General features: G+C 56.6%; 6 protein-coding genes across 6 annotated transcripts; 5 read left to right on the forward strand and 1 right to left on the reverse strand.

Moving 5' to 3' along the window:
* Positions 1-258: 258 nt before the first annotated feature.
* Positions 259-3,651, forward strand: ATEG_09820 (a-pheromone processing metallopeptidase Ste23; the record flags this gene model as incomplete). Its single annotated transcript, XM_001218441.1, has 2 exons — positions 259-489; positions 694-3,651. 2 exons carry the CDS (start codon positions 259-261, stop codon positions 3,649-3,651), a joined length of 3,189 nt encoding a protein of 1,062 aa, XP_001218442.1.
* A 598-nt stretch (positions 3,652-4,249) lies between these two features.
* ATEG_09821 (cleavage and polyadenylation specificity factor subunit 5) lies at positions 4,250-4,925 on the forward strand (the record flags this gene model as incomplete). The annotated part of the gene is made up of 3 exons (XM_001218442.1): positions 4,250-4,494; positions 4,556-4,834; positions 4,862-4,925. The coding sequence occupies 3 exons, from the start codon at positions 4,250-4,252 to the stop codon at positions 4,923-4,925; spliced, it is 588 nt and encodes a 195-aa protein (XP_001218443.1).
* A 1,126-nt stretch (positions 4,926-6,051) lies between these two features.
* On the forward strand, positions 6,052-7,140 carry ATEG_09822 (lipase family protein; the record flags this gene model as incomplete). The annotated part of the gene is made up of 4 exons (XM_001218443.1): positions 6,052-6,151; positions 6,213-6,378; positions 6,440-6,779; positions 6,841-7,140. 4 exons carry the CDS (start codon positions 6,052-6,054, stop codon positions 7,138-7,140), a joined length of 906 nt encoding a protein of 301 aa, XP_001218444.1.
* A 578-nt stretch (positions 7,141-7,718) lies between these two features.
* ATEG_09823 (DUF3431 domain-containing protein) lies at positions 7,719-8,605 on the forward strand (the record flags this gene model as incomplete). The annotated part of the gene is made up of 3 exons (XM_001218444.1): positions 7,719-7,852; positions 7,904-8,346; positions 8,397-8,605. The coding sequence occupies 3 exons, from the start codon at positions 7,719-7,721 to the stop codon at positions 8,603-8,605; spliced, it is 786 nt and encodes a 261-aa protein (XP_001218445.1).
* Positions 8,606-9,241: 636 nt separating this feature from the next.
* Positions 9,242-10,060, forward strand: ATEG_09824 (putative dephospho-CoA kinase; the record flags this gene model as incomplete). Its single annotated transcript, XM_001218445.1, has 1 exon — positions 9,242-10,060. The coding sequence occupies one exon, from the start codon at positions 9,242-9,244 to the stop codon at positions 10,058-10,060; it is 819 nt and encodes a 272-aa protein (XP_001218446.1).
* Positions 10,061-11,196: 1,136 nt separating this feature from the next.
* Positions 11,197-11,943, reverse strand: ATEG_09825 (uncharacterized protein; the record flags this gene model as incomplete). Its single annotated transcript, XM_001218446.1, has 3 exons — positions 11,197-11,427; positions 11,477-11,842; positions 11,890-11,943. 3 exons carry the CDS (start codon positions 11,941-11,943, stop codon positions 11,197-11,199), a joined length of 651 nt encoding a protein of 216 aa, XP_001218447.1.
* Positions 11,944-12,172: the final 229 nt, after the last annotated feature.

Consider the following 12,172-nt stretch of genomic DNA (forward strand, 5'->3'; position numbering starts at 1 on the left):
TCGCGGTGGTGGTGATCATCTTGACCGTCTCTTCTCCCCGGGTCCACCCTGCCTATGCCCTCAAGGTACTCTGCCGCCTTCCATCACCTGTGGAACCGAGCACGATTGAGCGTCCTTGCAGCCTCCCCACCGCCCTCGCCGCCACGACTATCGGCACGGCTCCTGTGTTCTTCGTCTCGTCGGCCTGCCTCCCCTGGTTTCCCTCCTCCCCCCTCTTCTCGTCTCCCTCGTCTTCCATTTTCCACCTACACCGCGAAAATGGGGTCCATTGAACGCATCACCGAGCGCCTGGAGAAGCCAGAGCTCGATGACCGCTCGTATCGTGTCGTCCGTCTCGCCAACAAACTAGAGGCGCTTTTGGTGCATGACCCAGATACGGATAAGGCCAGCGCCGCGGTGAACGTCAATGTGGGGAATTTCTCGGATGCCGACGACATGCCCGGCATGGCCCATGCCGTCGAGCATCTGCTCTTCATGGGGACAGAGAAGGTACGTCGCTTCAGCCGAGGTCCAGTCGCTCATCTCACTAACGCGCATCCCGCTGCTCGTACCTAGTATCCGAAAGAAAACGCCTATAACCAGTACCTTGCCGCTCACTCCGGCTCGTCGAATGCGTACACCGCCGCGACGGAAACCAACTACTTCTTCGAAGTGTCCGCTACGTCGGACTCAACCGATCAACCCAATGGACAGTCTACCCCCAACGGGTCTGTGAATGGAACGGCGGCGACTTCGGAATCGGGCAGTACAGAATCGTCTGGTAACGGTTCGCCCTCGCCTCTTTATGGCGCCCTGGATCGCTTCGCGCAGTTCTTCGTGGCGCCCTTGTTTTTGGAGTCGACGTTGGATCGCGAATTGAGAGCGGTGGATTCGGAGAACAAGAAGAACCTCCAGAGTGACCTGTGGCGTCTGATGCAGCTCAACAAATCCCTCTCCAACCCCGCACACCCCTACCATCATTTCTCGACCGGAAATCTGCAGACGCTGAAGGAGGAGCCGATGAAACGGGGGTTGGAGGTGCGCAGTGAGTTCATTAAGTTCTACGAGAAGCATTACTCGTCGAACCGCATGAAGCTGGTCGTGCTCGGCCGGGAATCGCTGGATGAGATGGAGCAGTGGGTGACTGAGCTCTTCTCCGGAGTCAAGAACAAGGATCTGCCGCAGAACCGCTGGGATGATGTCCAGCCCTGGTTGGCCGACGACATGTGCAAACAGATCTTCGCCAAGCCCGTCATGGATACCCGGTCCATGGACATCTACTTCCCGTTCCTCGACGAGGAGCATCTGTACGAGTCCCAGCCCAGTCGCTATATCAGTCACCTCATCGGTCACGAAGGCCCGGGCAGTATTCTCGCGTACATCAAGGCCAAAGGCTGGGCCAATGGTCTGTCCGCGGGCGTGATGCCAGTCTGTCCCGGATCCGCCTTTTTCACCGTGTCGGTGCGGCTGACGCAGGAGGGTCTCCGCCAGTACCGCGAGGTCGCCAAGGTGGTGTTTGAGTACATTGCCATGATCAAGGAGCGCGAACCAGAGCAGTGGATCTTTGACGAAATGAAGAACCTGGCCGAGGTGGAGTTCCGCTTCAAGCAAAAGTCTCCCGCCAGCCGCTTCACGAGCCGTCTGAGCAGCGTCATGCAGAAGCCGTTGCCTCGCGAGTGGCTCCTGAGCGGGTCCTTGCTGCGTACCTTTAACCCGGACCTGATTAAAAAGGCGTTGTCTTATTTCCGCCCCGACAATTTTAGAATGATCATCGTGTCGCAGGACTACCCGGGCGATTGGGACTCCAAAGAGAAGTGGTACGGAACAGAGTACAAGATTGAAAACATCCCGCAAGACTTCATGGCCGATATTCAGAAGGCATTGGAAACCACACCGGACTCGAGGCTCCCTGATCTGCACATGCCCCATAAGAACGAATTCGTTCCCACAAGGCTGTCCGTGGAAAAGAAGGAGACCCCCGAACCGCAGAAGGTTCCCAAGCTGATTCGTCATGACGACCATGTCCGACTGTGGTTCAAAAAGGATGATCGGTTCTGGGTGCCCAAGGCAACTGTGTATGTCACACTGCGGAACCCGCTGGTGTGGGCCACCCCGGCCAATCTGGTGAAGTCCCGGTTCTACTGCGAGCTTGTCAGAGACGCTCTCGTGGAGTACTCGTATGACGCGGAGCTCGCGGGGCTGGACTACCATCTGTCTGCTAGCATCTTCGGACTGGATGTGTCCGTGGGCGGATACAATGACAAGATGTCTGTTCTTCTGGAGAAGGTGCTCACCAGCATGCGCGACCTGACCGTCAACCCGGATCGCTTCCATATCATCAAAGAACGCCTCGCTCGTGGGTACAAGAATGCCGAATACCAGCAGCCTTTCTACCAGGTCGGCGATTACACGCGTTATTTGACCGCTGAGAAGAACTGGTTGAATGAACAATATGCTGCGGAGCTGGAACATATCGAGCCTGAAGACATTTCCTGCTTCTTCCCGCAGCTACTCCGCCAGAACCACATCGAGGTTCTGGCCCACGGCAATCTGTACAAGGAGGATGCCCTCCGCATGACCGATTCGGTGGAAAACATCCTCAAGAGCCGTCCCTTGCCTCAGTCTCAGTGGCACGTAAGACGCAACATCATCATTCCTCCGGGATCCAACTACATCTACGAGCGTGCTCTGAAGGATCCTGCCAATGTCAACCATTGCATTGAATATTACCTCTTCCTGGGCAGCATGACTGATGATAAGCTCCGGTCGAAGCTGTTGCTTTTCGCCCAGATGACGGACGAACCTGCGTTTGACCAGCTTCGCAGCAAGGAGCAGCTTGGATATGTCGTTTGGAGTGGTGCGCGCTACTCTGCCACGACCATCGGGTACCGGGTGATCATCCAGAGTGAGCGCACCGCGGAATACCTGGAGTCTCGCATCGATGCGTTCCTGAGCAGTTTCCGGACCAGCTTGCAGGATATGACGGAGGAAGAATTTGAGGGACACAAGCGCAGCGTCATCAACAAGCGACTGGAGAAGTTGAAAAACCTGAGCTCTGAGACGTCGCGGTTCTGGACCCATATCGGCTCGGAGTACTTTGATTTCCTGCAGAGCGAAAGTGACGCCGCCAACGTGCGGTTGTGGACTAAGGATGATATGATCGAATTCTACAACCAGTATATCGACCCTGCCTCGCCCACGCGGGGCAAGCTCTCTGTGCATCTTAATGCGCAAAGCGGCGCGCATGTGGCCCCTACGGATCCCAAGGAGCAAAAAACACGCCTGGTCTCGTTGCTGGGTAAGCAGCTGGAGACAGGCGGCTTTGCCGTGGATGAGGCTCGCCTTAGCACGGCCTTTGAGAAACTGGACATCTCGACCGACGGCGTGAGCAAGATCCTCGACGTGTTCGCAACTTTCCTGGGTGCGGAGATGAGTCTCTCCGAACAACAGACGAAGCCTATCCTCGAACAGGCACAGCAGAACCTTGGACTGCATCTGAAGCAGCTCGGTCTGGAGTCCAAGTCGGCCCCCGCTGCCAACGGCGTTGATGCGTCTAAGCACCCGGTTTACATCACCAACGTTCCGGAGTTCAAAGCACGCCTCGCCGTCAGCGCGGGTCCCAGCCCCATTACGGATCTCAGCGAGTTTGAAGACTTTGATGCTAAGCTCTAGATTCATAGATCTGGACATACGTTTTGGATAACTATAAATGCGGTCTCATGGATTGCCTTTGATTAATATCATACGAAACTGGGTGTGGGTATGGGTTGGATGGTTGGGGTGGTGCGTTTTCAACAAGGATTGTAGATCTGTTACGAAGTCAGCTAGAACTATACGGAATCAACGTATTCATTTACGAGCTAGAACAGACTGATCGATGTATGGTGCATGGTAGAAACCGAGTAGTATACTCTGTATGGAGTAGACGATCTGGTAGGCGGTGTTCGGGGCGGTCGAATGTTTTCGCGGCAGGTCTCCGAGCGAGGTTCATCTCCCAACAGCTGGCTGAGCTATCGACCATCAACACTCTTCCACTACGCTCTCTACACGACACCACTCAGGAGCGACGCCAATTCCTCCGTCTCTAATCACAGTCAGTCCTTCCGTTCCTCATCGCTCACTCCCTGGTGGATTCTCCTCACGATGTCGACCGCCACAGCGACGACGATGCAGAGCTCCCGGCCGTAGGTTTCACCCTGCCGCAACTACCATGGCTATCGAGGAGTGATCAATGACTGACTACGCATGACGACAAACCTACAGACCCATCATGCCGAAAGACTTCTCCGCGCACCAACCCAAGACAATCCGTCTATACCCCCTCTCGAACTACACATTCGGCACCAAGGAAACACAACCGGAGGAAGATCCCTCGGTGCTGGCGCGTCTAAAGCGTCTAGAAGAGCACTACGAGCAGCATGGCATGCGCCGTACCTGCGAGGGTGTCCTCGTCTGCCACGAGCACAACCACCCGCATGTGTTGATGCTGCAGATCGCGAACGCCTTTTTCAAGCTGTACGACCCTCCTCCGGCGCAAAACCCCGAATCGAGGACCGAGCGTAGCTAATACGATCAGGCCCGGTGACTACCTCCACTTCGAGGACGAAGAAATCGACGGTTTCAAGAAGCGCCTCAACGAGCGTCTGGCGCCGGTGGGATCGCAGTTCTCCGGCGAAGGCGTCAACGAGGACTGGGAGATTGGCGATACGATCGCGCAGTGGTGGCGGCCCAATTTCGAGACGTTCATGTACCCGTTCCTGCCGGGACATGTGACCCGGCCCAAGGAGTGCAAGAAGCTGTATTTCATTCAGCTGCCTAAGAAGAGTGGGTGTCTCTCCACGCACGGTGTCGGGGGGTGTGTGTTACTGATGATGATGTGCAGAGGTCCTCTCCGTCCCAAAGAATATGAAGCTCCTGGCGGTCCCGCTGTTCGAACTCTACGATAACACCGCCCGGTATGGCCCGCAGCTCTCGGCAATCCCGCACCTGCTCTCGCGGTATAACTTTGAGTTTGTGGATGAGAATGATAATGTTGTTGCGGCGACTCCGGGGACGCCGTTACCGGATGGCCTGGCCCTCAAGACGAAGGTGCTTGCGGGCGACGACGGACAGGATCAGACGATGGCGGATCAGGCTGAAGGGGAGAACGCGGGAAGCGGGATGTGAGGCGAGACTGGGTATGTATTTACGGTTGATGTGCCTGGCATTCGCATATGTATATCATGGGTTATTAATGAGCGGTGTCTACAGGATCTAGTGCCGTTAGGACGAGACGGCGATGTTCGGACGGCGTTTATGGAGCGAGATTTGCTTATTATTTTTCTTTTTGATAGTGACTGGTCAATCAAAGGAATAAACTGCGAATGGCATTCTGTAGTACTGCAGGATAGACTTGTCCCTGGCAGCGTGTCCAGCTGACAGCAATAGAAACAAACGTTACATCTCCGCAGCCTGGCAATTACTCCGTCAGTCCATTCAAACCCAGCGCCTTCGACATACCCCGCGGACTCCGATGATCGACACGGACTCTCCGGCTGTGAACAAAATGCACAGTGCAGCTTCACCGCATGGATTGGTTCCCTCGGCCTTGGCGGGGGCTAGGCGGCGCGCCCATTCGAGGGGTGTCCGGCGTGATCATCGTGAAGAATGTCGAGTCATGAGCGGCGCTCCTCCGCATTCTCTGCAGTTCGTCGGGGTTCACCTGCCGGACTTGTCTTCATCCCTGCAAGCCGTCTCGGACCTGGGAGCGGATTGGTGGGATGACCCGATGCAGGCGTAGCGTCGGATGTCCTCCGTAGGGCTATACTTCCATGGGAGGATGCTCCGTCGATTCTTCAATTCGGTTCGTCAGTCAGCTGGTGATTGATTGATGCATATTTTACTTTTTATAGGTTTGTTTGCTCCCCTCGGGGTATTATCTTGCCCCGCTCGCGGGACTCGACCATGTGGTTGTAGTTGTGGCCTCGGTAGTATATGAGAAGGTTCTCCCTGGGTACCAGAGGGAGGGTCAGATCCCCTTGTTTCACTCGTGTGTGTATATCACGGGCCCTGGGGTCGGCTTCTCTGTCATACATGCCTCTTATGATGTTCAGTATTCGTTATACATGTCTGGTGCTGGTCACCACCCTCGTAGCCCTAGGTGTGGCTGCACCAATGAGACATGTTGCCAGAGGTATGCATCGCAGTTGACATTGTGCAATCAGGTCAACTATCATACTAAATCCTGAGCCCAGACGTCTCGACGGCGGCCCTGACGCAGCTGGACCTGTTCGCCGAGTACTCCGCCGCCGCATACTGCACCGGTAACCTCAACACCACCGGCACAAAGGTCGTCTGTCCCGCCGGCAACTGTCCGCAGGTGGAGGCGGCGGACACAACCTCCCTGAAGGAGTTTCTCGCGTAAGTCCACCAACACGCACATGTACCTGCGTAAGAACGGAGCAGTTGACGCTCCCAACAGCGACGGCCAATACGGCGAGCTGGCCGGGTACCTCGCCGCCGACTCCACGAACAAGCTGATCGTCCTGAGTTTTCGCGGGAGCCGCTCGCCCGCGAACTGGATCGCCAACCTCGACTTCATCTTTGACGATGCGGACGAGCTCTGCGCCGACTGCAAGGTGCACGGCGGGTTCTGGAAAGCCTGGCACACGGTCTCCGACGCGCTGAAGGCGGAGATCCAGAAGGCGCGCACCGCGCACCCGGACTATAAACTGGTGTTTACGGGGCATAGTCTGGGCGCTGCGATTGCGACGCTGGGCGCGGCCGAGCTGCGCACCACGGAGAAGTGGGCTATTGATGTGGTATGTGCCCAGATGCACGGTGTCTTTCTGTATGGCTGTGCTGACTAGATGGTATGTGTAGTATTCGTATGGCTCGCCGCGCGTTGGAAACCTTGAGCTGGCCGAGTACATCACCTCCCTCGGGGCGATCTACCGCGCCACTCATACCAACGATATTGTGCCCCGACTGCCCCCGGAGGCTGTCGGGTACCGCCATCCCAGCCCAGAGTACTGGATTACCAGTGCGAATGGCGTAGAGCCCACGACGGCGGATGTCAAGGTGATTGAGGGGGTGGGATCGAGAAAGGGGAATGCGGGCGAGGCGTCGCCGGATGCGTCAGCGCATTCGTGGTACTTTGGGGATATTTCTGAGTGTCAGTGATAGTCATAAGAAACGATACTATATACTTGTCTAGATACTGTTCGGTGAAGCGTAGTACTAATCGGGTTAGCGCAGGCGGCAAGGCCAGCTGTCGCCTGGTTGGCTGGAGGACATGCGCAACTGGCATTATTACATCGGCCTGACTGCATCTGCCTTTCTTCCTCCTTTCTTCCTTTCGCACTTGTCTGGCGCATGGTGCTGGTCATTCACGCGCCATGATTGCTGCGTCGAGAACGTGATCTGACTTACTCCGCCTTACCTCCTCTCGGCATCTCTTGCCCGAGTCCGCTATCCGCTGTCCCTGTCCGCAACCACTTCAACTCGTTATGCTCTTCTTCCGCAGCGGGCCTAACAGCCCGCGTCGTCGCAATCGGGAGAAGGCGATCCTCTCGACTATCCTCATCGTCTACGCGATCTATTTCCTCTTTTTCGCCAACTCCGGCCCCCGACAGTCGGCCGAGTCGCTGCATGATGAAGTCTCCAGGGGAGGACCGCTTCGCGACTCGCGGTCAGGACAGGCGACGCCCTCCCGACGACCGCCGACGCAGCCAATCTCCAAAGACATGGTGGTCGCCAGCATGAAGAAAGACAATGTGTCGTGGCTGTTTGAGTACTTCCCCGACTGGCATAAGAGCGTGTATGTGGTGGACGACAAGAAGGCGCCGTTGACGGTGAAACTGAACAAGGGGCGGGAGTCGATGGTATACTTGACGTGAGTTGCACCGACCAACCCCTTAATGTGCCTTTCTAATCGAAGGTCTAGGTACATCATCGACAACTACGACAACCTGCCCGATAATATCCTCTTCATCCACTCACAACGCTACCAATGGCACAACGACGACCCGTACTACGACGGCGTCCCCATGCTCCAGCACTTCCAGATCCCCTATCTACAGAAACAAGGCTACGTCAACCTCCGTTGCGCGTGGGTCCTCGGGTGTCCGGCCGAAATCCACCCGCTCAGCGACTTGCATCGACAGGACGTGCATGCCGGCGAGTACTTCAAGGACGGGTTCAAGGAACTCTTCCCGGGGGAGGAGGTCCCGGCGGCCGTCGGCGCGTCGTGCTGCGCCCAGTTCGGCGTCACAAGGTGGCAGATTCGTAAGCGCCCGAAGAAAGACTACGAGCGGTTCCGGACGTGGTTGGCGGAGACGCCGCTGCCAGACGACGTGAGTGGTCGGATTATGGAATACTCCTGGCACAGTACGTATATCTCCAAAGCATATGGGATATGACGCTAACGACGATGATAGTGATCTTTGGCAAGGATCCCGTGTATTGTCCTTCCGCGGAGGAATGCTATTGCAAGGTCTTTGGGCTGTGCGACCTCTCCTGTCCCAGCGAGGGCGAGTGTGTCGGCCGCTATGTGCTCCCGCCGTATTCGAGTCTTCCGAAGGGGTGGCCGTTTATCGGCTGGAAAGGACAGCCGCAAGACCCGACCACCGGATTGCCGGAGTCGTGAGCCAGGATTGGCCTATAAGAAGTGCAATTGTCCCGGTAAGGGAGTACCTCATCGCCGAATCCTTCCGGATCCATACCAGGTCGTTGCCGGCATATGCGAGCTAGCGTGCCCCGTGCTGCAGCTTAGAGGCACTGGACCGGGCATGCAGCGTTAGCGTCTGCAACTGTCCATCCGAGCACTGCGGTTGAGCAGTCAATGGACAAACGGGCCTTTAAAGTAGCACCGCCATGGCAAAATCTGAAAGTCAAGCGTCTGCGGGCTAGAACCGTGAATGTCGTGGCTATTTGTATCATAGTTACATATAAATTATTGAATGAAGGACGTCGATTATGATGATATTTGTAGGCGTGAGACTCGTAGATGTTTATTGTCAGTACGTCCAGTGCAACGGGTCATCCACGGTCTGGACCTCGGTTCTCCCGCCGCCGGAATCGAGCTCTCCCCGCATCTCCGATTCCTCCATCTCCTTTCCTCTCCCACCGACATCCTTCTAAGAAGGGATCCAACCAGAGGTATTTCATATGACCTACTCGTGATAGTCAACCTACTAACCTTGCTCCAGGTCTTCATCGCATTGCATCTTAAACACTGTCCATCGAACCAGACCAGCAACTCAACCAGCAAAAAGAACCCAACATGCTCATCATCGGCCTAACCGGCTCCATAGCCACCGGCAAATCCACCGTCTCGTCCATCCTCTCCTCGCCGCCGTACTCGCTCCCCATCATTGACACGGACATTCTCGCCCGCAAGGTCGTCGAGCCCGGCACTCCAGGCTACAAAGCCATCGTCAGCTACTTCGGGCCCAGCACGCCGGACCTGCTGCTGCCCGCGGCGCCCGACGACCCCAGCGGCGCGCGGCGCGCGCTGAACCGTCCGGCGCTCGGCCGCCGCGTGTTTGGCACCTCCGAGGAGCGCAAACGCGACCGCATGATCCTCAACAAGATCGTGCACCCGGCCGTGCGCTGGGAGGTCTATAAGGCGCTGCTGTACTACTTCCTCCGCGGACACTGGGCCGTCGTGCTGGACGTGCCGCTGCTCTTCGAGAGCGGCATGGACGTCATCTGCGGCACCGTCGTGGTGGTCGGCGTGTCGGATCCGAAGGTGCAGATGGCGCGGCTGCGCGCGCGCGACCCGCATCTGTCGGCGGAGGATGCGGAGAACCGCGTCAGCAGCCAGGGCGATGTCAAGGGGAAGGTGGAGAAGGCGGAGTTCCGCGGGACGGCGCGCGCGCGCGGCGTCATCGTGTGGAATGATGGCGATAAGGAGGAGCTCGAGAGGGAGGTGCAGCGGGCGGTGCGGGCGATCGGCGCGACGAGTCCGCGCTGGTGGGCGTGGTTGTTGCTGTTGGCGCCGCCGTTGGGGATCGGCGTCGCGGCGTGGAATCTGGTGCTGAATTATCTGACGCAGCGGCGGTGGGAGAGGAAGGAGCGCGAGGAGAGGGCTAGGCTGTAGGTGTTGTGGGAGTGTCTGCCTTATTCTAGACTGATCTATATGTTCTACGGATTCGTTTGTGGCGTTGCGGTGCTGCCGTTTGGCTTGTATAGATTGCGTTATACCATCGGGGATCGATTTGACTGTGGCGGCCAAGCCCCTATTATTGAAAGTGCATTGAACTCTGAGCCCGAGCCTGAGCCTGATTGGGAGGCGTTCTGCAGGCGTACCCCGTAGTTACAGTACTATGGACGATGTGCGGGTGACATGCATTAGACCTCTCACAATCTTATACATCATCTGGCCCACTCCAAACGGGGCTCGTCAAGAGATCAAGAAGCTCCAACATCCTCGGACCTGAACTACGTACACTTCCCTACCGCACTCCCCTCCTCTCTGCCATCCACACCGACAGGATGTTGTTCTGCCCCTGCAACGACCGCTCGCGCAATGCCACCGTCGAACGGCTGGAAACGGAGAAACCGCGCCTGGTACAGGTGCGGACATCGACAGGAGAATGTCATCCTGGGAAGCGCGTGTCGCTGCCCGAGAGAGTGCAGTCGCAGATGTCGATGAGGGAGTCTTTTGGAAACTATAAACGGACGTCCGTTGGTAGGTCGTTGGTCTCGCTATATGAAATGGGATTGTATCAGACTGACGGGGTCTTAGAATCTTCTAGGTTCCGAGAGGTACGTGACATATATCTACCAGGCAGCTGGTGGCTCATGCACGGTGGATCGAGAATGACCCTGGTAGATTACGGAGTCGTATAAGAGCTCCCTGCGCTCCAAGACCGCGCGGTGCCCCATCAAAGGGATCATGAGATCGCCAACACGAAAATCTCTTTCCGAGAACACGACCTCTCCAATCCGGTGGGCCGATCGAAGACCGTCACACATCCGGGCGAGTCCCAGTGATGCTCGCTTGGCGGCGAAGCTGAGGAGAGATATTGATCTCGACAATGACCCGGCCATCGTTATTGAAGAGGTTGATATTGATAAAGGAGACGTCATTGTTGTTGGGCGCTCTGCCAACTCATCCGAAAGCGACACCGATTGATCGTCGTGGTTCGTTGGCGACCATTGACAGGCTGTCTGAAGCTGGACTGCCATACTGCCAACCAGTGGCAGATTTCATAACAAAGCCTTCCGGCCGGATTATTTGTGCTTTCGTTTCTTCTGCGATTTACCACCCCCGACTGACCCGTGCCGCCCGCCCGATATACTCGAGAGTTGCGACAATTTAACCCTCCTGGGCTGGGGCTTGCTCTTTTCCTTCTTGCTGGATGTCTTTGTCTTTGCTTTGTTGATCATGGACTCGACGTCGTCCTCATCTTCTTCTGAACCTTCTTCATCCGAATCGGATTCCTCATTCGCTCTCTGTGGCGTCTATATTTCATTAGTACACAGTCTCTTGATATGAATCATTAGGACCAACCTCAGTTGTCTTCTTCTTCCGCTTAAAATTCCCGTAGGCCTGTCGACCACCGAGCACCATGTCTTCATCGTCGGCATCGAGCGAATCCGCCGCGACCACCATCGGCTGCACAGAAACCTGCGCTCCGGCATCGTAGTCGAGCACCCATTCCGTCTCCCCGGCCTCTGCGGCCTGACGCGAAAGTGCTTCTCTCCTTTTATCCTCCTCGGCCGCGAGGGCAGCGGAGATGGCCTCCAGATCTGACGATGGACCGGCGGGGCTCTGGGTCGGCGTGAGCCTCTGGCGCTTGGGGGTGGGCGTGCTCGATTCGGTCGGAGTCTGCGGGGATTCTTTGGCGGCAGCTGTCGCAGCAGCTCGTTGCATGAACTGTTGATGTGAGTAGACGAAACTGGAGCTCGATTGAATGGACGCACCTTCATGGTCAGAAGCCGCGAAGACATTGTCTTCTCTCCCTTAGAACTGGACATGGTGGTAGGAGTCCTCTGTTTTAATCCAGAATCAATCGAGATAAATTAGATATTAGGGTGGTCGTAGACGTGATACCATCGATGAGAAAAAAACAGGCGGTAGAAGTCGCAGCGGCAGAACAAGCGCAGGAGCGCAGCCGATTGGCCGCTCAAGCGGCTGGCGGCCTCCCGCAAACCTCACCCTTGAATCGACTTCCTCTCTCGCTCCGCCCTCTCCCGTCCGTCCACC

This window comes from Aspergillus terreus, genomic scaffold, assembly GCF_000149615.1.
Source record: "Aspergillus terreus NIH2624 scaffold_15 genomic scaffold, whole genome shotgun sequence".
Classification (NCBI taxonomy): Eukaryota; Fungi; Ascomycota; class Eurotiomycetes; order Eurotiales; family Aspergillaceae; genus Aspergillus; species Aspergillus terreus.